The sequence below is a fragment of the Acanthopagrus latus genome, chromosome 5 (assembly GCF_904848185.1).
Source record: "Acanthopagrus latus isolate v.2019 chromosome 5, fAcaLat1.1, whole genome shotgun sequence".
In the NCBI taxonomy this organism is placed as follows: domain Eukaryota; kingdom Metazoa; phylum Chordata; class Actinopteri; order Spariformes; family Sparidae; genus Acanthopagrus; species Acanthopagrus latus.
Genome location: NC_051043.1, coordinates 11,282,697 through 11,307,783, shown reverse-complemented (window position 1 = coordinate 11,307,783; position 25,087 = coordinate 11,282,697). Strand labels below are relative to the sequence as shown.

Genomic DNA, 25,087 nt, shown 5'->3' with positions numbered 1-25,087 from the left:
GCAGCATGCTGAGTCATTTCCCAAGTGTATTCTGTCAATGGAATATGATATTTCGTGTATTGTCAGCCTTTGACCTTCCATTTATCATCCCAGTTGCTTTAATTGAAGGAAAAAACATGCTGTTATTCAGGTGCTGTAATTCATTAAGTATTGCTTTAATTTTATCATGAATTAGCAGCAGTTGACAAAAGTGTTTGACAAAATGATTCCTCTTGTTTGCTTGTTTAGAGGGCAAATCCAGCAGGATGTGACCTAATCCAGTCATAAATTGACTCATAGATTTATATACAAGGATGTAAATCATTGGAAGGAGAACTCAAGACCACTGATGTGGATTTCTCTTGGACTTTGATGGTGGAAACATTACTGCAAACAAGGACTGTTACTGATGCCTGTCTCTAGATACAGAAAGATGTGCAGCAGTTCAATTCTTTAAGCCTGCTGAGTGCAGTCAGAAGTGATGTGATTTCAGGAAAGCTTGGTGGAAAAGGCACTGCTCAGATGCACTGAAATGAGCAGAAGAAACAACCACCTGTTAGCTGCCGATCCCATTAATGTAAAGCCATCTATCAGATGCAATGCAATCGCATTTCATGGAAAGGGGACCCTGAAATCATGCCAGGGGAGAAATCCTTCCAATGTCAGCCAAAGCCTTTCCAATGTCGGTGTTCTGTCTGCAAAACAAGTTTGTCAGTGCCGTCAATTGAACTGCTTTTAATCGACAGGAATGACGCTGCTGCTCTCAGTGAGTCACAGGAGAAATTAAGCTCCACCTTTTCTGCCAAAGACTGAAATCGAAGTCATGACCAAAGACAACAGGGGATTTGTATTTCCTCACTAATTTTGCAAAGTGATATCTTAACTCATGATAATCTATAACATAATTAATTATAATTTTAATTATGAACTCATAATAATGAGTGAATGTGGGAGTGGTTAAATCATTACAAAATCACTGCTTCAGTGTGAGAAGTTAACTTTTTTGCAGCGAGGAAAAGGTGGCAAATTGAAGGGAAATGGATTCTGTTCTGTGCGAGCGAGCAGCGCTGCTCCTGATTAATACATGAGCGTGGTCTCTGGGATGTGAGGAAGGGTGCGCTGGGTGGGTACAGCTCCTCTCAGCCGCAATGCAGTGCCATGAGAAGCAGCATCTACCTTTCGGCCTCATGGACCTCGTATGATAAGCTCGACACATCCACAAATCTCCTCTAAGGTCAGAGTGGGGGCAGTGAAAACACGTTAAGAAACAGCCTCTTGTGTTTGATTTTTTTTTTTTCATTCTTTATTTATCTGTTTCATATTGCATATTCTCAGCAGTTTATACATAGCACAGTCATCATTGTCCTAGCATTGCAGACCAGAAGAGTGAGACACTGCAGCTCACCTGTCAGGAGAAGCTGCATTAAGGTGCACAACAAGCAAAAATTCAAGTCTTTCTTTACTCATGTATCTGTAAATATAATAGACATTTGTATCTGCTTAAATATACATCTTTATACTTTATATATCTGTCACAATCTTTAGCTTGACATTGTTTTGACATCTCTACCCTTGGAAGGCTTGTTTAGGTACAGCAGGCCCCTGCGTCCCATCAGCGGGATTCAGTTTAAATGCACTTGTTATTTATTAAGGGCAGTTGTCACATTCAGATAAAGAGTTTAGAGCATTCTGCATTCACTACAGTCATACATCAGAAGCATCGATGGGGTGTAATGGCCATACGTAGGGAGCCGGGGATTATTTGCTACAGAAATCACTATTGCTTACATACCATTACCTGCTTTGCGTTGAACATTAAAGTGCCCATCTGCTTTCTCCTGCTCTTGTACTCCCTCATAGTTCTTTGGCATCTCCACCGTCTCCTCTCATGCCCTGGTTCACAGTCTTACTTCTTGGCCTTCTCGTCTTTGCTCTCCTTAGACTCAGTACCAGAGGATTTCTCAGCCTTCTCAGCCTTCCCTTCTTCCTTCACCTCCTTACTTTCTTCTTTACTAGCCTCCTTTTTCTCCACTGGTTTCTTCTCTTCTTTCTTGCTGTCTGTTTTCGGGGGTTCGGCTTTAGGTGCGGGCTTCTCCTCTGGCTTCTTCTCCTCCTTCTTGGCCTCGGTTTTCTCGGGCTCTGCTTTGGGGGCAGGCTTTGCCTCAGGCTCTGCCTTCTCTGGTTTGGGAGCAGAGGGTTTCTCCTCCTTTGCAGGGGGAGCGCTCTCTTTAGGCTCAGGTTTAGGGGCAGGTTTGTCCTCTGCGGGTTTGCTGGGAGGAGCAGCTTTGTCGTCCGCCTTTGACGCGTCATCTGCTTTGCTCTCTTTTTTTGCCTCAGGTTTGTCTGCCTTCTCTGGCTCCTTCTCCTTTGGCTCCTGCTTCTTCTCCTCCTTTACAGGTTGCTCTTTCTCCTTCTTTTCCTCCTTGACGGGCTCAGGCTTCTCCTCTTTCTTCTCCTCTTTAGGGGCATCTTTGGCAGCGACAGGCTTGGCCTTCTCTTTCTCTGGAGACTTTGTTTCAGGGGTCTTGGGAGGAGGAGATTTAGATTCAGGGGATTTGCTGGGTGGGGATTTTGACACAGGTGACTTTGGTGCAGGTGACTTTGACTCGTCTCCTGCGGGGGATTTGACTGCAGGCGACTTCGCAGGTGATTTGGGCATCGGGGATTTGGCTGCTGGGGATTTAGATTCTGGTGATTTAGATTCTGGTGATTTGACGGCAGGAGATTTAGGTTGAGGGGATTTTGAAGGAGGTGACGCAGCCTTTTCTGGAGATTTGGACTTCTCTTCCTCCTCTGCAGCCTCCTCATCCTCTCCCTTCTCCTCTTCCTTCGCTTCCTCTCCTTTCTCTTCCTCCTTCTCCTCCTCCTCTTCTGCGGCCTCTCCTTCCTCCTCCTTCTCTTCTCCTTCCTCGCCCTCTCCCTCCTCTTCTTTGGTTTCCTCACCTTGCTCTTCTTCCTCGCCTGCCTCTTCTTCTTCCTCTCCCTCTTTCTTACCCTCTTCTTCCTCCTCCTCTGCCTCCTCTGTCACCTCTGTCACCTGCGTCTCATCCGTCTGTTCCTCCACGATGACTGTATCTGAGATCTCTTCTCCTTTCACCTTGAAGAGCCTGCTTTCCAGGTAGGAGTACGGACTTCCTCCCGACACGAAGCGATTCTCCTCTCCCTCCAGCAACTTCCTGTTTTAAAGACATAGACGCACACTCAGTGAAAATGTCAATAGCCAGAGAATCTATTTAATTATGTGTGGTTTCATCCTCTGACCGACCTATAAGCTGCGATCTCAATGTCTAGAGCCATCTTCACGTTCAGCAGCTCCTGGTAGTCTTTCAGCTGGCTGGCCATCTCCCATTTGGTGGTTTTCAGCTCGTTATCCAGCTGATTGATGGTCTCCTGCAACATGACAACATGCAACCTCACAGGTCATACTCACGAATGTGCACGTCATGTGTAACATGTGAGATGTCTGTGTTGATTTCCTGCCTGTAGTGAGTTGAGGTCGTCGTTGTGTCTGTCTTCACTCTCCATGCGTTGCCTCTCCAGTGACTCCTTGGTTCCTCGGAGAGTCTCCAGCTCAATGGTGCGGCTCTGGAGCTGGCGGCGGTACTCTGCGATCTCTTCCTTGGTGCCGCGAAGGGCGTCCTGGTTAGACCTTGCAGCATCAGACAGATGCTCCATACGCACTGCGGGAATGACATAAAAAAAGGATATTTTTTTATAAATCATATGTGCCATGTCTGGGCTTGGTCCCTGAATCAGCTTGATGTGACAAAATCAGTATTCTGACTCGGCCCGTGTGCATGCATCTTTGCTCTAACTTCCTGAGACACTTGACCTGCCCTCTGTCCACAAGGCCTCACAGAGCCACTGGGAGCCTGAGTAACCTTGACAGTGTCCGTCTGTCAGGCAGGCGTCTGACTCAGCTCCCTCCCTCTTCCAAGCATGAATGAGCCACATTGCTGCAGTCAGCTGGACACCAAGCAGGGAAAGGTCATCCTGTTTGCACCTTTCACCGCTTATATCAAGTCAGCATGTGGATGTACGGCGAGGGTCGATCCACAGATCGTTAAATTCTGTGACGTGCAGTTGTCAGATAAACCCCTTCAAGGCCTTCGAGGGTGCGGATTGTGTGTGTGTTGAACCACAAAGGTCTGCAGCTCTGTGGGTATCGGATCTTGCGGTATCACTGAGAGGAGGATTCTCACAGGGTGACGTCTCAGTTACTGCCTCGCCTCAGTAAACCTATCCATCATATCTGCATTAATAACTCACTGCTGTGGCCTTGGTTACCTCCAGTCACGACATCAGACAGGATGACTGTCAAAGGGAGGGCCGTCTGATCTGCTTGTGACCTTGAGACGACGATTCTATTTGCAGAGGTTCCGGTTTTTGGGTGATAAACACAAATCAGAGTGTACATGGGGCGCTGGCAAGAACACACCCACTGTTACCCACAGTGAGAGTGCAAATTAATCATAGTCTCCTCTCAGTGTGCCGTCTCGCTCCTGCAGTGCTTGCTGTAAGTAAAGATTGTCATTCTGCGGCAAAGATGCACCCAAGGAGAGTCGCATCACCTTAAACTGGAGGTCATGCTGTTTGAATCTTGATCTCTGCACATGTTCTGCTCAATTAATCTGCCTGGACTTGCTTTATTTGACTGTAACCCATAAATGAATTGAATTAAATCTCTTTTGTTAAAGTTTGCAATCAGGCAGGTTGCTGGGATCTGTTAGTCCGTCAGCACAATGCAGCACAGTGTTGATAGTCTCAGTGGGTGACCCTGCAGGCCCCTGCTCAGTGACCTGAACTCACCTTCGACATGATAACAACTATGGGCTACAGCCTCATTTAAAGGGTTAATCCCAGGGAGGTGACCTCAGACTTCAGCACCACGGACAGAGAACACGCACTATGTTGCACAATTAAGTCTCTCTGTGATTCAAAGAATAAAAGACTTTTTAAGAAACTTTGCCATTTTCACCACACTCACCCTTGAACCACTCCTCGGTGTGCCTTGAGCTCTTGGACGCATGGGTGTCCAGCTGTGAGCGGATCTCTCGCAGTGCGCCGGTGACGTCCGCCTTCAGCGTGTCTCGCACATCGAAGCTCACCTGCGCGCCCTGAATCTGCGCGAGGAGCTCGGCCACTTCTTCCTCGTGGTTCTTCCTCAGAAAAGCGTCCTCCTCCTCCAGGGAGCGGTGCTTCTTGTCCAGCTCCAGCCGCGCCAGCCGGCACTCCTCAACGTACTTCTTCATGGTGCGGGCGGCAGCCTCCAACTCTTCCCGGTTCCGCGCCTCGTCCTCCAGCCTCGCCCTCAGGTGCTGGATGTCCTCCTCCAGGTGCTCGTGCTCCAGAGCCGCACGGGCCTTCTCCCCGGTCAGCTGCTGCAGGAGACCCCTCAGGTCGCCGAGTTCTCGCTCGTAGTGCTCCCCGACGGAGGCGCGTCCCGCCTGGCTCTGCCGCAGAGCTGCCGCCTCCGCCTCCAGGTTGCGGTTGTGCATCTCCAGGTTGCGCACCTTGTCGATGTAGCCGGCGAACCGGTCATTGAGAGTCTGCAGGATCTCCTTCTCGCTCCTCCGCGTCATATCGCCGTTAAATGTTTCCAGGCTGTCGGCGGAGGACGGCTGGCTGTAGGTGAGGCGGCGGCGCTGGGAGTGGAAGCCGCTGGAGGACACGGAGGCAGGCCGTGCCTTGCGGTACGAGGTCGGGCCGAAGAGGTGCTGCTCTACCGAGTAACTCATGATGGCCGGGCCGGAGAAGTGACTGCAGCAGGAGGGGGAGCGCTGGGCTTATATAGGAGGGAGGGAAAACTCACTAGTCAGCACCAGGACACACTATTTAAAGAGATAGCTTTTCTACAGAAAACTACTCCCTGCGCACGAATCTATTCATTGTAATCCGTGTAGCACCTGGTTGGTGATGAGTATTTTCATTGAAGTTGTTAATGAGGTGTATTTTATTTAAATCTTTTAAATGTTTAAATCTAGCTGTTAGTTTCATGAAATCACCACTTTTCACTGCTTTTTTTCAAAATATATTTTACGCATAAAAAACACCGGGAAAAAATGTTGCCTGTATGCTCAATGACTTTAACATAAGTAGGCTCATTTTCAGGCCTATTCCAAACTGCCGAAGGCTTTCATTAGATAATAAAATGAATTATATTTTTTCAAACAACTGTGTTGTTGTGGCTTTCTTTATTTGTGTCTATGTGAAGTGATTGTGTAGTGAGCAGTGTGTTCTGCTGATGCTCTCTGTAGCTGTACTGCTGCAGTGTGAGTTTGCAGATCCATGCCAAACCCCCTGAGACTCAACTCAACTGCTGGGCCATTGACAGTCTCTCTCTCTCTCTCTTTCTCTCTCTCTCTCCCTCACACACACACACACAAAAGGTTTATTTTCCCCTTTACACTTCAAATGAAACGTTTCATCTCTCGGTTTCTGATTTTTGTTGCTGAAGATCTCCAGCTGTGCAGACTTGGTCGCAGGCCAAGCCTAACATGTGACAGCACTGACATAAAAACCAAAAACAGCAGCAGCAGCATAAACAGCCACTTTATAGTGCAGGATACGCACTGAGCTCCGATGATACAGCATTCACAAAAATCCAAACCAAGCTGCCTGCTGATCTGAGGAGAGGACCAGATCTGAAGAGCACGTACAGCACCTATTGATTACTCAAACTCAGGGTGAGTGAGTTTACGCTGCATACCTTAAAGGAGCAGGGAGAATGGAGTCTTTCTTCTGAGATGTGTGTTGAAGAATAGATGGATCAGCACACAGTCATTTATCTGCATCAGCCATTCTTCAACCCTGTGGACATGTGTGTCGTCAGCCCAATGACACCCCAGGGACTGTGTGACACCCAAGTCCTTAGCCTGTCCTCCAGCGATGGTGTCATATGTGTTTAAAGTCTTCAAATCCCTTCAAATAGAGCTGAGGCAATTAGGGTCATGCCTTTTCTTGTGATACGATTATTGATACACTGGCGGCAGCCATAAGTGTTTTTATTAAAAAATTTAGATAATTTGAATTAACACAGTCACTGCTGCATTAAACCCCGTGGTGTAAACCTCTGTAAACTTCAGCACAGGTTGAAAAGAATTTAGGGAGCCATAAACATTTTAAATCCAAAACTGTTTGCCTTTCCGGCAGTTCCATCTTTTGCTAGGCTATTTTAAGTGGGAATGATGGCACACGTGGACATAGATGAGTTACAGTCAGTCTGTGTGCATGTAAAAGGTCTTGAAAGTTAAAAAGTAGAAAACAGTGCTCCTAAAGTGCCTCAAAAGCTTTGTCAGTGGTCCCTATAATTATGTGACTCCATGACAACACCATGTCAGCATTTGCATAATTTATGCCCCATTCACAGTGGAAGTGAAGCTCACTGGAAGCTGAAAACACCACAGAGCTGACCAGAGACCAGATAAGCAGTGCTGGGTCAGGCGTGTGTGAGCTGACCAATCAAAGCAGACTGGGTATTAAAGAGACAGGAGCTTTAGCTCAGTTGTGTAGAGCAGGCGTCTCATGTACCGAGACTTTGTCCTCGCTGCAGCGGACCCGGGTTCAACTCCTGGCCTTGGGCCCTTTGCTGCGTGTCGCTCCCCCTCTTTCTCATCTTGAATCCTGTTCAAGTCGTCAGCTGTCCTATCAATAAAGCCAAAAGGCAAATCAAAATACTTAGGAGAAAAAAAAGGGACAGGAGCTAAAACAGAGCTGCAGCAATGTGTGTGAAAAGCAGTGTGAGAAAAGTGATGTGTTTTTCCGCATTAAAGCATCTAAAGCTATTCTAGTAGTAGCCAAAATAAAATTATGAACCTGAGAGTCAGCGTAATATGTCTCCTTTAAAGTGAAATTGGAGAAAACACTTCTTTGAATCTGTGTTTGTACTGTTTGCACAACAATCACAGTGTATTTTGCACCACATCTCATACCTTCGGGGAGCTGAGGGTCATTCAGGACAAAAATAACATGTCTCGTCCCCTCCCTCCACCAGCTTCATGGTTTATAAATGAGGATAATGGAGCAGAGTGGGCAGAATTCAGTTGTGATGTTACAAGGATCTCAAATTCATTGCAGCTCATGTTCTTCAATACCTTGTTATTTGAACCTTCTGCAAGAAGCTGAAGTCTACTGAAAAAAAAATGGTTGGACAATTTTTCATACTGTGCTAGAAAATTCCAGCTGGAAGAACATAGTAAAACATGGCCATGTTTAGAGTTCATCCAAATGGTTGCTGCATTTGTAATCAGAATAGAGTTGGGGAGCTTTTCTTATTACTACTATTACTATGTCATGAGCCATATTTGAGACAGAAGAACACCAAAGAAGAGACTAACTGTCAAGCAACAGAACAGCTGAATGAAGGCTTCAGGTTGTTGGTTTCTCAAAAGGATCATGAGCTGCACTTTAATGCTGCCATGGGAGGATTTGTCGCAGTGACCTTTCAATGGAAGTCTGAAGCCTTGCCATGTGAATGACATTGAGAGAGAGCAGCAGGAAAAAGAAATGGTAGGCTCTGGCTATGTAATGACCTTGTCCTTGAAGGGATGGATGGAGAGAGGGAAGACAGGCAGAGATGGAAAACATCAGAATCAATGCAGAGGGAAAATGTCACAGAAAAGTGAAAACTGTCCCACGAGAAATTAGATGTGGGGAATCAGAATGAAATATATCTTTTGTGTAAGTTTCCTGTGTGCATGCAAGTGTGTGATAGTGTACTGTGGAGCAGTGGATGTCAGGAGCTTCCCTCGCTTTTTTTTTCCTAGGGTGGTATATTTAGAGCATTCTGTGATTTGAGACAATGAGAGAAAAGAGGATCTGGGGGTTGTGATCAAGGCGGACGTGGAGGTTTAGACGACAGGGAACAAGATGATGCACAGAGGGAGGGATGACAGACACACATAAAGAGGGATGAGAGGAGAGGACGGGGGGAGTGGAGTTGTGTGAGAAAAGAGGGAGTCACCTTGGGAGGGACATCTAGAAAAATGGCTGTCCTGGCAGTCTCGGGGATGACTCAGCTGCAATACAATTAAGGCCCTGGATTGTGTTCACCAGTTGCTTTGTACATGTAGTCGTGTGAGCGTGCATGTGTGTGCATGTGATTGTGGTAAACATCCCAGTGGGAGTTTTTAGAGGACAAAGGAGCCATCATTCACAGTCAAACAGAACACATTAAGGTTATTTACTGTGATGGTGATGAAGCTAATGAACAAAAACAGACAGCTGTGGCACTTCGCAGTTTGTGGCCGTGAAAAATAAGACAACAGATTGAAGTTTCCAGAACACCGAGGCCCGGTCACAGCGCCATCTGCTGCGCAATTATGAGACTGCGGGTGTAGATTCCTGATTTGTCCACAGGGGGCAGCAGAGCGCCGCTGCGACAAACTCGCCACTGTTTACTTCCGGTGTCAGCTCCCATTAGACAACCGAGGGAAAGTTCAAACAACATACGGCGAACTTTTTCACAAAACAGGCAAAACATGTCTATCAAAACGTACCAGCCACTTTCTTTATGTGATAGATGGACCCAGGAAAACAACGAGTTGGTTAACAAATGGAAGGTAAGAATTCAGCGTGAAAAACCTTTTTGAAACTGAGAGCTACTTCATGGCTACCGAGTCATACGAAGGGCTACCAGTTTGATACACTCTTCTGAAATAACAAATTTGCTCAGTTTGCCTTTAGTTACATATGATTATTAATGATTAATGATACTCATCTATGTGAAGACACAGATCACGCTAATGATTTCTCACAATAATTATCAACAATGACTTAACAACCTGGGAGACAAATAATATCAATATTCAGTTTTCATTTTTAGAACAGGCCTGAGGGCTACTCATGTGGTCCTTGGGGGCTCCCTGGTGCCCGCGGGCACCACGTTGGTCACCCCTGCTCTACAACATTAACTCGTCAGTTCACTCAAATCTGGTCATGCTCGAGAACAGATGAGGACAGCCTTTAAGCACACTGTCTTCTAGTGTTCAGGTTGATGTATAGGCCTTTCTAAGATGGACAGTCATGCTTGTAAGTCTTACCAGAACTGGAAGAAGTTTTTACATCTTTTAAAGGTGCTTAAATGGCAATAACACACTCTTATAAAGGATTCCCCTATTGCAAACGTTCCTTCACTTCAAGCCTGTTATTGCTATATTAACATGACAGTAACATTATGATGCTTCTGGTTGATGAATCTCATTCATATGTTGCTGCTGGTGTAATCTATATACGGTACATCGAGTGAAAAAACTGATAATCTTATTTTGAGAGGAAACGTTAAACTATATTTAATAAATGTGTTTCAAAAAGTGACGTTTCCCTCTCAATTATAGTTTAGTAGCGCTGTGAAGTGGCATAAAATGTAAACACTTAAACATTGTACTTTAAAGGTAAAAGTCAGTGTGTGATGTGAGTTTGCAGGTCTTGGATTAAGTATGTATAGGTGAAAGAAGCACTGGAAGCTGCATGTAATCTGATAAAGTGTCTCCAGTGATTTCACTCAGAAGCTATTGTAGGTGGTGTAGGCACCAGGTTTTAAATAGCAGTCCACTGCTCTGTATTGACTGTAACACTGTTGTACTCATCATGGAAAGTTTAAAAACAAATGATCAAAAGCTATACACCAAAACGTGGCTCCCAGTTACCCATAAAACAATTAAGTCAGTGAGTAACATCACCAGAGGCAATTTATAGATTTCATTTAGCCACTAACAGCTTTATACTCCTTTTTAAATATATGCAGTATTACTCCTCAAGACGTGTGAACACACTTTAATGTGGCAGTATAGGTGGAGTTTTACTTTATGTACCATTACTTACTTTCCAGTTTGCTTTCACTTTCTTGTTTCAGCAGCAAGAAGGAGGAGCAGAGGCTGTAAGCCACAATCACAACCAGACCCATCTGAGATGGTGTTCGTCTGAGTTTCACAAACTTTCAAGGAAAATCCAAGGTGCTCCATTTCCCTCATAATACTGTTCAAAAGCTAATTTTTTTAAGGTGGGGAGCTCAGCTCTAACCTTTGTGGATCTTCTATCTCCCTCTTTTCCAATCCCCATGTCCCTCTCCTGCAGGTATCCCTCCTCTTGTAGATCATGCACAGTTGGAGCTGACAGTAGTGTACAATGCCTGTTTGTGCTCTGTTGCTCTGTCTCAGTTCTCAGAAGCTGACCTGCTCCTCTCACAAGCCACAGAGAGAGGTAGGCCTAAGATGCAAGATTATGACAAAACCATAGATTTATAATGTCCTACATCCAGTTTCATGTTAGAAGGATTTCTAAACTGTGATTTTCACCACCTACTCTTGTTCCCAGTTGTTACAGTTATACAGATGACAGGTGATGACCCTATTTCTTCAGACCCTCCTGCATTTTGGAAAACACTTCTCAAATCAATGGGAAACACAACTTTTACTTCCTCTGTACAGCACCTTCTTTGTCTGCAGTGGGCAGTGTGGCTGGCCAAATGCCAGCTGAAAACCATTCAAGAGTTTCAGGTACGATCCTGTTTAGAGATTGTGTTTCCATCTAACCTGTTTGGTATTCATCCAGTCTATTTTGGTGAAGCTAAAGAGATGTGTGAACCAGACTTAACCAAAGGTTTGTTTGTGACACTAAAAAGCAGATTGTATGTTATGAATATGTGACAAATACTCTAAATCTATAGATGTTCAGGACATGCTATCTCTGTCCTCTTCAACCTCATAACCCTCATATGTTATATATGAGGCAAAGATATAATGACTGCTATCAAGTGTTGGATGTATATCCAAGCCACTTCGCCCCCTAAACTCTGAATGCTTATCTGCCTTACTTCTTGTATCCAGTCCGTACTGTGTGTAATAATATAGGCCTGATTTGTATTCATTGTTGACAGTATTATAAATGAAATTATACAACATTTTTTTCCTGTGATGCAGGATGAGCTGTTCTCCCTGTTTGAGACACTATCAACCGAGTTTGGGGATGATGAGAGGAGCAGTGAAAGGGGAAAGTCCTCAGACATTCCAATGCTGGTGATGGACCCAAGACGGCTGATCGAGTTATTGCAGACCTGCACTTTTATAGCCCAAGGTCAGCAATATACATGTTTTTTGTTATTGCATCTTGAATGAACAGATGCAGATTGCTGTAACCCAGTGGCGGACTCAGGCTTTCTGTGTGTAGTAGGCCACAAATGAGGCATGTCTTGATGCAGTTTAAGTGAAATAGATCTAATCTCTGGTTAAGATTAAAAATAGTCTCATTATTTGACTCACATGTTTTTCATACATACAAAAAATTGTATAGAGCTTGACATGTAATAAATGTCTTGATTTCTGTTTTTGGCTCAGGGGCAGACAAAAAAATATTGAATGAATAGTTGAATGCAAACTGACGTGTTAGGGCGTGTATTTGAATTGTAGGAGTGGCATGATTTGAATTGCCTTGGCCAAAGAGCCTCAGGCAGGTGATGTAGTGTGTTGAGGTTGTTTTATGTTTGTTCTATGTAGGATGCTCTCTTGAGGACAATAACATTTTTAAACTAAACAACAGGCCACTGATGTATAAAAAGACCATTGCGTTTATGGTATTAAGTAAAAGTATGTTTTCTGTATGTTTTATTAAGGTGCAGAACGATTGAGTGAGGGTCAGAGTTCAGAGGCGCTGTCAGGCCTGCAGAAAGCTTCCTCCCTCTCCGCTCCCAGAACGCTATTAGCATACACACACCACCTCTCGGGCCTCTGCCTCGCCTCTATGGTAAACACACAAACGTCTACACATATGCACAGAGAACTTGCATTCATCAAGTACGGGTATGACAGGTTTTAGGATGTGCATGCAGTGAGAGTGTGTTTGTATGTGCATTTGTCTTCAGAGCTGCCCTCAGATGGCATTGCAGTGTTACAGGATGGCACTGGAGACAGACTCCTGGTGTGTGTGTGCGCTGTACCAGAGCATACTCATATACAGAGAGCTGGAAAACACACAGGCCGAGATACAAGCTCTTCGTTTGCTGCACTCAGTGAGTAATACACGTATACAGTATGTACGAGGAAAGCAGAAAAAACGTGCCGGAAATGTGTTTAAATGTTGGTCTTGTAGATAATTTGTTGTTAAAAAATATTCTGTGCCATTGTTGTTGAGGAGCAGATGAACCAAAAGGTTTATTTGGGCCACTGACACATATTCATGTAAGTGTATGCCTGTGCACTGACACATGAAACGTCTCTTGTCCCACAGACTTTGCTGTTGCCCTCTGCCACAGAGCCTCCTCTGGCTGGTACTCCTCTCCTCTCCCCTTCCGTATTGCTTTGCAGCCAATCACTGAACCGCATGCTGTCAGTTCCCTCTGCCCTCTCTGTCCTTCACAGCCTGGCTCAGAAGTGTGTGCTCCATGGGAGGTGAGAAGCACAGCATGGAGCTCAGAGTTTCTGATTCTTTATGGCACCTGATCATGACTAAAAACTAGAAAATAGATGGAGATGAGAATAATACACACATGGGGCAAACTGTAGTTGTAATATGAGTGTAACTGCTGTTTCTTCAGGGTGTCAGAGGGTGTGGAATATTATTTGGACCTGCTGGCTGCTCTTCACTCAGATGATCAACATGGAGTAAGACTGAAAACCCTGACAGATGAGACAATTTAACAATGAAATTTGGATATATTTTAATTTATGTCTGTATGATTTAAGTCTCCATCTCAGGTACATGCTAAGGACCCTCCCCTCCCTAGGCTGCCTGAGCTTTACCTGGAGGCTGGCGCGGCCTTGCTCACGGCCCGACGGCCCGCTGATTGCGTGGCGCTATGCGATGAAGTCATTGGCACAACGCTGGAGCTGCTGCCTGAGAAGTTGGTGTTGGAGGAGCCAGAGGAGAAGTTTGAAGTTGAGACCAGGACTGTGGGTGCAGAGGGTGAAGATAGGATGAAGATGCTGCTCTGGACTGGGGCTGCCTACCTCCTCCAGGGTCACTGCCACACTCACCTGAGGGACTGGAAACAAGCTGTGACTCATTACACAAGGTATTTAAGATGAAAAAGGCTGTTTCTGTTATGATGATAATATGATTATATACAAACACATAAGCTTGTACTTTCCCTTATAGATGTATCAACCTGCTGGTAAAGGTGCACTTTAAAAAGAAAGTTAAGTACTTTTATCTCTTTGATGCTTTGCAGAGACATTTCCATTTTTACCAACCCCACAGCTACTGTTACTTTATGCATTTTTCCTATTGATCGTTCGATTGCAGGTTTCCAACCACAAATCCCCAGTGCAGACATGGTTGGTAAGCAGGGAACAGATCTGTGTATCCTCCAGAGGCTGAAGGGGCTTTCACTAGCTGGTAGAGGCATCAGTTTCTCCCAGACAGGCCAGCTAAGAGAGGCACTGAGAGACCTCCATCTCAGCTTGCAGGCAGTTCCAGGTACACACACCACAGCTTTTACTTATTGATCGATACAGCAGAGCTTATTTAAGCTCAGTCATATGCACTTTAGGCTCATGCTATGGTAATTTGAGCTATGATTTGAACAATATTAAATCTGTCCTTTGGTCATTTGTTAGAACATGTGATCATGCTGTATGTACTGTACTGTCTCAGACTGTGTGGGTGCAGGGCTGTGGTGCGGTGAAGTGCTGTGGAGGCTTGGCAGGAGACAGGAGGCAGCAGCTTGTTGGGAAAAGACATGGAGCTTCCCTGCACAGTCCTCAGTAGAGTAAGACACTGTCATGCCTACATTCAATGCCTCTGCTTAGTTTGTGGTTTGTGCTGTGCAGTATGTGCACACTTAACCCCTTTCAACACCCCGGCACAAAAACGCATCTCAGGTGACAAGCTTGCATGTGTCCAGCTTAGACACGTGTGAATGTGCCACAAAAATATATTGTGGGGAACGGGCATTTAATTATATAGCCACACTCAGAGGTGGTCTGGGAATCCTTGTGACCATGCAGCTACAGACACTTAAGGATTTTGTGCTCAACCATAAGTGCACACAGCAAGACAGTTGATTTCTAAGTCCTCTCAAGATCTCCAACAGGTTGTGTAATGCTGCTGTCAACAATGTTGCAATGCCAACACAATGCCATTTTAAAATACAGCAAATAAAATGAAGCATTAGTATTGCAAAATGTGGTTTCACCACATTTTCGTAGGAAATAAAATATATTTTTAGACAGTTTTACAGCACCAATTGATTGGGCGTGGCCCAACCATAAGAAATGTATTATTTTAAGCATTTCACCATTTTCCACGGCACAGATTGATAATGTACAAATATAATTATATTGTGTATGTTATGAAGACAAAAATAGCGATTTTAAACTATTAGCTTGCACCTTGGTCAGTGCATTTGAGAGATTACTTGCATTATTTCAAGCTGTTTTCGTCAAGATGGCCATGTGGAAATGTGCAATCTATTTTATGCCACACATTTTTCAGTAGATAACCTCAAATGTAAACAGGATAGTTTGTATCTGTGGTGACTTAAAATGCACATAGAGGCATTCCTTGTATAAAGTGCAAAACAAATAAAACCCTGGCACCTACTCATATATTTTCACCTTACAGACAGAAGCTATCCTCAACCGATGCTAATAAGATAGACCATGCTAAATAAGAAGACCAGTAATCTATAAGTACTGGAGTTTTGTGTGTTTTGATTCTAGTCACTACCCAACACTCAGTATATTGCTTAAGTGTTGAAACGGTGTGTGCTATTCTTTCATCACATGAAGTTCAGGCATTCTTAGTCGGATTCAGACACAATCTGAATTAATACATCAGGACCAAACAGGATTTTTTTTGGTGTTTTTACAAAGAATATAAAATATATAAGCCTTAAGTAGTTAAAGCAGTGTCATGGGGTTTTGGCAGAGAACATTTACCATGCTGTCACATTAGTCTTCATCTAACTGGTGTATTTCTTCTGTGTTGCAGGAGTTTACGTCTGTACCTACAGGAACCCCAGTCTGGCCCTTTGTTGGACTCCACAGAGCTGCGGCACAGAATACACGAACTTGGCTCTACCTTGTCAGCCTAGAGAGGGACAAAAGACGACTACCCTATCACTTACTCAACTGGATCAACTTTCACCTGCCTCTGAACTCGAACCAATACTCACAACAAACATGTATCTACTTCAGCAGTAAAATAAAGCATGTTGAAAGGGCTTACAGTGTTTGATAATGAACACAGTGTATACCAGATGTACTGTAAAGATGCTGGGCCACAAGAAAGAAACAGTGTATTTTGGGAAGGCACAGGTAATCAAGAATGTTACTTTAATATTTGATTATGCTTATTAAACTAAAACGCAATACATACCACCTAAGAAGACACAACACAAACTATGCTGCTGCTCTAAAAAGCCTAATTAAGGCGATTTTTAAAAATGTATTGCTCCTATGAATAACACATAATTTAAACAAAATATTTTGCCCTGTTCTTCTCACATATCGGTCAGCTTTCATCAATAAAACAACATTATCAATTCCATGTTTTTACGCTTCTTCAGTATCAACGCGGTACGCATTAATTGGTTGACAGAAGTTTACCGAGAAGCTTAAGTGACCAATAAGAGACGAGTTGATGAAAATAGGAGCGTCCCTCTCATTTGTTACTGGCCAGATTTCCACAATATTCGTGTTGACGTCTCACTCCGGATTCTGTCATTGGTTACCGAGTTGACGGCCAGCCTGGAGCCAATCAGAATGACGGATGCATCCAGCTCATGGTATAACTGTAAAGAAGAGCACGGAAACGGCTGCTCTTTCGTGTGAAATCACAGAGAACGTTGAGTAACGAGAACCGGTCAAGCCTCTTACACATTTAGCTAGAATTTCTTTATTTATTGATAGTAATCCAGGTGGACGACCATGGCCTCGGGAGGGGAGTAAGTAGAAATATCTTTCAGTCCTTTAAAATGCGTTTTTCTGAACAATGGCTATCAGCAGTTGCCTTTTAAATGGCTAACGTCAGCTCAGAATACGGTCGTTTATTAAAGTTAGCTCAATTGCTAGTACATGACCGAGTTTGCTAGCAGGCGAGCTAATGGGGTCAGTTACTTCAGCCTCCGCACTTTTGTCCATTGGCTGGATATCTTAACATTAAAAATCCATTGAGAGCTGAGTGTTATATCGACAGTTGTTAAACTGTTGTCGTCCACACGGTTGTCTTTGGCTAGTTACTGACACTGAGTTAGCCTGCTGTGTGACAGCTACTTGACAAAGCGCAGTCATCTCTGTCGTGTTTGCATGCTAATGCTAGCTTAGCAACAGTGTCAAGGCCAAAGCCATCCACCATCACATCGATAAGTTGGCCTATCCACCGGCTAATAGCCTGTCTTTATGGTTGGCTTCATATTGTCAATTGATCATTATAAACCTAATCGGTAAATGGCTGAGATTAAGATCACAGGCTAACGGCTAAACGAAAAGAAACGGTAGCTAACGATAGTCATCCAACAGTTAGCTACATGGCGAGCTGTCCATAGCCACACAGTGCACCTAAGCTAGCAGGCTAACAAGGTCCGGCTATTCATTCTGAATGATCGACAATTTACTTGGGCTCTAATTCGCTGTTAGCAAAACAGTTGTGAAATAACACATTTCCCCATCTGACTATCATGCGGGTCATCCTCGCATCGGTAGCGAATACATTTAAAATCACAACCGAGTTGGTACATGCTCTAACCGTGAAGGAACCTAGCTAGCTCACAAAGTTTTTTTCTAATTCTTTTGCTGTGTCATCTGGGCTCACTCGCCAGTCAGTTAGCTGTAAGGCTAACATTAGCATGCTAACAACATGAAAGAGAAACCTCAAAACGGGCTCAAGACTTTTCTGGAAACTTGTGGCAATTTGAACCTTACCGTTAATCACTGGTTCGTTGTGTGCTGTAATTTGATTGTACACATTATTGTGCGTACTATCGTTTGGTGACGTTTAGCCACTATGATTAGCGAGTTGTGTACATGACCTGTTTGCACTTATGGTTGCTACTGCGACAAATACTTTATTAATGATAATAACTCTGATAATGTAAGAACATGCACACACTTAAATTGGCGTAAGGTTATCAGAACTGACTAGTGTCTCATATCATTTATATCATAAGTTAATTTGCAGCTTTTTATAGATGTGTAAATATAGAAAATTACATAAACAGTACAGTTGGAATAAACTTTACAGACCCAAACCAATCAATAACGTTGGTAAAAGCACTCATCTCTGATCTCTCTTCAGACATTATATGGTCTTGAGTTTAAAGCGATCTCAGTGCCTTTTAATGGGTTTTAAATGCTAACAGTAAGGTGTTTTCCAATTCTCCATAGATGTACTAGAGAAACTAAACCAGAAACTGAGAGGTTTCACAATGTCACATATCGCTGCTTGGATAATAATGAAGTTATCAGACCGAAGTCATGCATTAATGCTGTTAATTCCTTACTAATTTAAGGAGCTTGGTTACTGTGGGACCTGCCTGATAACTTGATGATGCTCAATAACTATATATTTCTGACCATAACTTCTTGATTCTGTTTGTCATCATAGATCCAAAAATGATGATCTAGCCACTGCAATTCTGAAACAGAAGAACAGACCCAACAGACTGATTGTGGATGAATCCATCAATGAAGACAACAGTGTGGTCTCTCTCTCTCAGGTAGATTTCTTTACATTGTTGTTTCTGTTATTCTAAAATGTGTAATCTGTCATCATGGACCAGTTGGATATATTTTATGAGCCTTATTTTAAATGTAATAACACAACAGATTTGCAAAAATGATTTTGTTTAATGTCCGTTAAGACCAAGATGGACGAGCTGCAGCTCTTCCGTGGAGACACAGTTCTGATGAAGGGAAAGAAGCGGCGGGAGACTGTATGCATTGTGCTGTCTGATGACACCTGCTCTGATGAAAAGGTTCGCATGAACAGGGTGGTCCGCAACAATCTGAGGGTCCGACTGGGTGATGTCATCAGGTGAGGAAAAGCACACAATCATCTAAATTCTTTCAACAATCACTTAAAAAAGAAGTGGTGTTGATTAAAATGTCTCCTCCAGCATTCAGCCATGTCCCGATGTGAAGTACGGAAAGAGGATCCACGTCCTCCCAATAGATGACACAGTAGAGGGAATTACTGGCAACCTGTTTGAAGTCTACTTGAAGCCATACTTTCTGGAGGCTTACAGGCCAATCCGCAAAGGTGAGTAATATCTTGCAGTCCAAGTTAAGGGTATATTTGGCCTGGTTGATTTAAATATATTTCAATGTATGACACACAGCTCTTGTTAGAGGAAAATTAACATTGTTTCCATCTACCATGCACAGGTGATATTTTCCTGGTCAGAGGCGGTATGCGTGCTGTGGAGTTCAAGGTGGTAGAGACCGATCCCTCTCCCTACTGCATTGTTGCTCCTGATACAGTCATCCACTGTGAGGGCGAACCAATCAGGAGAGAGGTGGGTAGCTGGTACAGTGCTGTGGTAGTGCATGGATTAACGTTCTCCAAAAAAGAATCCCATTAAAAATTGAACATCTTGTGTTTGAACATGCAGGATGAGGAGGAGTCCCTGAACGAGGTGGGCTATGATGACATTGGAGGAGTGAGGAAGCAGTTAGCTCAGATCAAAGAGATGGTGGAGCTGCCCCTTAGACACCCTGCACTGTTCAAGGCCATTGGAGTCAAGGTAAGGCATGTTTTTGATCTGTATGGAGGAACAACCAACCTTAAATGCAGAATTACAAGGGACCATATTTTGCTTAAAAATGACTTGACATTCTTGTTCAAAGGTAAAGTTGAATTTAATTGGCATCCATTCCCAATTTCAAAACACTAGGGTTTTGTTCCAGTCATACTCGCACAGAAGTGACAGTGGCAAATATAAACTAACTTTAGCTTGATTCTGATGTGTAACTTGACTTTGTGTCACTTTAGGAGTCTTCTATACTTGCGCTGCTGTTACACTAGGTTTAGTGTGTCCGACAGCTGTACATTTTAAGTGTTAAATCACAAGAATAAAGCAAGAAATTAACACACCACCTCATTGTATGTATACTGGTCTTGGATTTTTTCTTTTCTTTTTTTTCTTTTTTACTTTTCAGTATGTATAAAGATGTTTCGTTTTTTTTTAACCACTTTTCAGCCCCCACGTGGTATCCTGCTTTATGGACCCCCTGGAACTGGAAAGACCTTGATTGCTAGAGCTGTAGCCAATGAAACTGGAGCCTTCTTCTTCCTGATTAATGGTATGAACAACCATCCACATTTTTCTAACACGTATTCACAGTCTGGGTGATTGTGTTGATTATATATGTGGATGAGTTGAAAATGTTTTCAATGGTTGCTTGAATATACCTTGAGGATGGAAATACACTTTCTTCATCATTGTGAATCCTGATGTCTATCAATGATAAAAATCAAAATGATATTAAAAAAAATCTTATTGGCTTGCTGCAGGAAGCGATATCACCTTTTATTAAATTCTGTTATAAAGTAGTTTAGGTGTCTCATCTCCTATTATGAAGTTCACAGTTAGGAAAATTGGCTCTTTTCATGTGCACTGCATGTACTGTATGCACCAACATCTCAGACACCAGTTTGACAGTGTTTTAGATGGGATGGAACTTATTCTGTACATCCATATGAAATATGTTTGGTGTATATGCTGTGCTTTCCTCTGAAAACAAAATGCTGGTCTCCATTTTAGGTCCTGAGATCATGAGTAAGCTGGCAGGAGAGAGCGAGAGTAACCTGAGAAAGGCCTTCGAGGAAGCAGAGAAGAATGCTCCTGCCATCATCTTTATCGATGAGCTTGACGCAATCGCTCCTAAGAGGGAGAAGGTGAGTGGGAGGAGAGGATGACTGAAAAACATTAGTGTCTGTTTACAACTTAAGTGTTTTGAAATTAATAGAACTGTGTCTGTCTCTAGACCCAGGAAAACATTGGAATTGCATTCAAAGCTAACTCTATGCATGTATTCTTTTGGTATTTCATTTTTATAACGGTAATCCTTCACACCCTGATTGAAAATAAAGCTGAAAGGGACTTAGTGTTATCTGTCACATCCTGATCATTGGCCAAAGTATTCAAATTTAGTCAATACATTAATGTAAAGATAATATTTAAATGTGAATTGTATAGCAACAATGTTATGATTTGTGTTTTGTAGACTCATGGAGAGGTGGAGAGGCGCATTGTTTCTCAGCTGTTGACTCTTATGGACGGCCTGAAACAGAGAGCTCATGTCATCGTCATGGCGGCCACCAACAGACCCAACAGCATTGACCCTGCACTCAGGAGATTTGGTAAGTTTTGTGTTTACATTTCACATTTTACTGCGGTGGTAACGAGAGGAAGCTACATGTACAAGTATCAAAATGTAAACCCAGCAATACAGACATTATCAAAGATAAATGTTTAACCCAGCGCTGATTTGATATTTTATTTCAAATTCAGCAATTTTCATATGTCTCATGTGTCTTCCCTTAATATTTATGAAAATTGTTTTGTAGAAACTTGAATTAAACTCCAGTAAATTTAAAATGTCATTTTCAACCAACAGCATCACATACATTGGGTTGTGCCTCTAAGAAATGTCACTACAATAGAGTGGAATTACTGTGTCTCATTTTACTTGCCTCAAGCTGCTGTGTTTCTGGCATGCTGTCACATCACTGATTAAAACTACCGGCTGCTGTTTATTTTGGGGGCTCTGCAGGTCGCTAGTGGGTTAGATTCGCACAAGGCTGTGTGGTTAAATTCTATGGAGGTGTGTCTGGAATGTTTCTGTTTCGCTGGAACTAATCGGTGTGTTTGAACCCTCTCCAGGGCGTTTTGATAGGGAAGTGGACATCGGCATCCCTGATGCCACTGGCAGATTGGAGATTCTCCAGATTCACACCAAGAACATGAAACTGGCTGACGATGTCGACTTGGAACAGGTCTGTAAAAATAATTCTCCTGCAATCAGGTGACACCAAACCACTCAGTGCCATTTTATAAGAGGGAGAGCCATGTGGTTGTCATGATCTGTAATTTCCAAGTAAAACCACAATGCATTCTCATAACTGCAGTTACTGCATTGCAGTGTTCAATATAAGACTTCATGAACGTGTATGATTGTATGATGCTAGTCAGGATATCAACATCAGTGTGATCTCTGTATCTTGTATGTAGGTAGCCAATGAGACTCATGGACACGTGGGTGCAGATCTGGCTGCCCTCTGCTCTGAGGCTGCCCTGCAGGCCATCAGAAAGAAGATGGACCTGATCGACCTTGAGGATGAGACCATTGATGCTGAAGTCATGAACTCACTTGCTGTCACTATGGATGACTTCAAGGTAAAGCCTGTAAAATTATTATTTTTATTTGCTACGTTTGCTCATTACGGCCCCCTGAGCCCTTACTGAAATGATTGTCTATCCTTCAGTGGGCTCTGAGCCAGAGCAACCCATCTGCACTGAGGGAGACAGTTGTTGAGGTTCCCAACATCACCTGGGAGGACATCGGAGGTCTGGATGATGTCAAGAGGGAGCTGCAGGAGTTGGTGCAGGTATGGACCTCTTCCAGAAATAAGAGCATATCTAAAACATAAAGTATTTAGTATTACAAGGGAATTGTACAAGCCATAAAATGTTTTTTTTTTTTCTAACTGTGCTTTCCCCCCCCACCCTTTTTTTTTCTCATATTTTTTTAAATTCAGTACCCAGTGGAACATCCAGACAAGTTCCTCAAGTTTGGCATGACCCCATCCAAGGGTGTGCTGTTCTATGGTCCCCCTGGTTGTGGTAAGACTCTGCTGGCCAAAGCCATCGCCAATGAGTGCCAGGCAAATTTCATCTCCATCAAAGGACCTGAGCTGCTCACCATGTGGTTTGGAGAGTCTGAGGCCAATGTCAGAGAGATCTTTGACAAGGTAAGAATGTTGTAAATGGTCTACGTGACACTACTGATTTCACTGATTGCAACCAAGTCCACTCAAAATAATTAACTTCTGCACTGTATTTAAGACCACTCTGCGTATCTGTGATGTTTCCAGGCTCGTCAAGCAGCCCCATGCGTTCTCTTCTTCGATGAGCTGGACTCCATAGCCAAGGCTCGTGGCGGCAATGTGGGAGATGGTGGTGGAGCAGCTGACCGTGTCATCAACCAGATCCTGACCGAGATGGATGGTATGTCCAGCAAGAAGAACGTCTTCATCATCGGCGCCACAAACAGACCAGACATCATTGACCCCGCCATCCTGAGACCTGGACGTCTGGATCAGCTCATCTACATCCCCCTGCCTGACGAGAAGAGCAGGATGAGCATCCTGAAGGCCAACCTCCGCAAGAGCCCCATCAGCAAGGTGACCATGCCGCTATTCATAAATGCATCAACAGACTTTCTGATTTAACTGTTGTGTTTTAATTCACTCAGTTTTATATAAATATATGCTGGAGCACTAAGAGAAATATTATTACAATAAATTAACTCATTAGAATTAAGAGAATCAAAATGTATGCCTTTATCTAATTTTATAATTATTATTATTTTTTTTTTGTTAGGATGTGGACTTGGACTTCCTGGCAAAGATGACCAATGGCTTCTCTGGAGCAGATCTTACAGAGATCTGCCAGCGGGCATGTAAGCTGGCCATCAGGGAGAGCATTGAGAATGAGATCCGCAGGGAGAGGGAGAGGCAGACCAACCCATCAGCCATGGTCAGTGCTTCTTCTGTCCCTTTTTTATTCATGTTTTCACATTTACGCGCTTCTGCTCTGCTGCTGCTTTAGATGCTTTACATGATGGTACCTCTCATATCATTTTTGTAGGAGGTGGAAGAGGATGATCCTGTGCCAGAGATCAGGAAGGACCACTTTGAAGAGGCAATGCGATTCGCTCGCCGCTCCGTCAGTGACAACGACATTCGCAAATACGAGATGTTCGCTCAGACACTGCAGCAGAGCCGTGGCTTTGGCAGCTTCAGGTACGTTTTTCTGTTTGATGGGTTGTATTTGCATGAATGTTGCATACTCGGTGTAGAAAGTATGGCAATCCACTTGCATGGTGTCACTCCACGAGCTTTGTTAAGTGGTACCATGTAAGTGGAGAGTTATTTAACAAAATTGGTTTCTCTGCTAATTGGCTTCTGTTCTGATTGGCAGCCAGACTGAAGCGGAGTTAAATTTTAAGTCTACTTTTTTACACGGAAATAATCTGCATGCTTTTTAAAACATGTTTGTAACAAGCTGTAAAGTAGTGGTGGTAACATTTTCCTGGAATCCTTACTGCTCCTATTGAATATCCTGTCATAACTTAACACCTCAAAGTACTTACACTCCTATAAATGTTATTGTCAGAATAGTCCCCTATAAAATTGGTCAATGATTCTTTCTTTGCTTCCAGGTTTCCCTCCAGTGCTGCAGGCGGCAGTGGTCCAAGCCATGGCTCAGGAGGAACTGGCAGTGGTCCAGTGTTCAACGAAGACAACGATGATGACCTTTATGGATAAATGTACACTGCCCCACAGTGGTCAGTACTGGGATCACACCTGTACAAATTCTCACCAGATTCCACATTTTTAGGACTTTGTGCTTCTTTCATGTGTTCCTTTTTTTTGTATGACTTCCCTCGGAGAAAGCATGTAGCCGCTTGGTTTGCCCTGGCTTTGATGTGGGTGGGGGTTAGGGGATGTTGGAACTGGAATATGAGTGACTGATGCTGACTGGGGAGGGAGGGCAGGGGTGGGGGGGATTGTTATTGAGTGGCCTCATTCTCAGTATATCACAACCAACATGAATGGCTTTAGTGACGGGATTCTATGCTAGACTATAAGAAAGAAAAGAAAACAACATATTGCTAATGACTTCCTCTTTTTTTTTTTTAAATAAACAGTAGCATATAATGTATTACAAATTTGTCAAGGTTATGTTGTTGAAAATAAAATCTCACGAAATGGAAGTTTTTTATCAGTGTCTTTTTTTTTTTTTTTTGTTCTTTTTTTTTTGTGTATTTTAGTTCAGTGTCAATTTTTCCGATTCAGGCTCTGTCTTATCTTTTAAATCTTTGTCCCCTATGGTAAGAGGTGTCATTTCAAACATTATAAATATTGATGTCTGTTACCATGTTCAATACCA

General features: G+C 43.4%; 3 protein-coding genes and 1 long non-coding RNA gene across 7 annotated transcripts; 2 read left to right on the top strand and 2 right to left on the bottom strand.

Annotated features, from left to right (window-relative positions):
* Positions 1–1,264: 1,264 nt before the first annotated feature.
* Positions 1,265–6,053, bottom strand: LOC119019442 (neurofilament medium polypeptide-like). Its single transcript, XM_037098005.1, has 4 exons — positions 4,967–6,053; positions 3,460–3,659; positions 3,245–3,369; positions 1,265–3,155 (listed from the first exon to the last, which is right to left on the bottom strand). Exons 1-4 carry the CDS (start codon positions 5,715–5,717, stop codon positions 1,886–1,888), a joined length of 2,346 nt encoding a protein of 781 aa, XP_036953900.1. The 5' UTR covers positions 5,718–6,053; the 3' UTR covers positions 1,265–1,885.
* Positions 6,054–9,351: 3,298 nt separating this feature from the next.
* On the top strand, positions 9,352–16,461 carry fancg (FA complementation group G). 3 transcript variants are annotated; one of them, XM_037098007.1, is made up of 14 exons: positions 9,352–9,539; positions 10,835–10,931; positions 11,053–11,178; positions 11,293–11,474; positions 11,898–12,051; positions 12,587–12,717; positions 12,836–12,982; positions 13,201–13,361; positions 13,508–13,574; positions 13,656–13,984; positions 14,068–14,108; positions 14,215–14,388; positions 14,566–14,680; positions 15,904–16,461. In XM_037098007.1, the coding sequence occupies exons 1-14, from the start codon at positions 9,459–9,461 to the stop codon at positions 16,004–16,006; spliced, it is 1,908 nt and encodes a 635-aa protein (XP_036953902.1). In that variant the 5' UTR covers positions 9,352–9,458; the 3' UTR covers positions 16,007–16,461. The 3 variants fall into 3 exon arrangements, with proteins under 3 accessions (XP_036953902.1, XP_036953901.1, XP_036953903.1); XM_037098006.1 differs by having other exon boundaries at positions 10,832–10,931; XM_037098008.1 differs by having other exon boundaries at positions 9,353–9,539; positions 10,832–10,931; positions 11,302–11,474.
* On the bottom strand, positions 13,452–18,506 carry LOC119019444. Of its 2 annotated transcripts, none has more exons than XR_005075054.1 (3): positions 17,835–18,506; positions 13,713–13,954; positions 13,452–13,589 (listed from the first exon to the last, which is right to left on the bottom strand). It is a non-coding gene; the product is annotated as an uncharacterized LOC119019444 (long non-coding RNA). The 2 variants fall into 2 exon arrangements; XR_005075055.1 differs by lacking the exon at positions 17,835–18,506 and adding an exon at positions 15,852–15,983.
* LOC119019441 (valosin containing protein) lies at positions 16,701–24,911 on the top strand. Its single transcript, XM_037098004.1, has 17 exons — positions 16,701–16,858; positions 18,517–18,628; positions 18,773–18,945; positions 19,028–19,170; positions 19,296–19,426; positions 19,523–19,654; positions 20,111–20,213; positions 20,675–20,808; positions 21,138–21,273; positions 21,797–21,909; positions 22,145–22,309; positions 22,399–22,521; positions 22,672–22,884; positions 23,008–23,316; positions 23,516–23,671; positions 23,783–23,937; positions 24,357–24,911. Exons 1-17 carry the CDS (start codon positions 16,842–16,844, stop codon positions 24,460–24,462), a joined length of 2,421 nt encoding a protein of 806 aa, XP_036953899.1. The 5' UTR covers positions 16,701–16,841; the 3' UTR covers positions 24,463–24,911.
* The last annotated feature ends 176 nt before the right edge of the window (positions 24,912–25,087 follow it).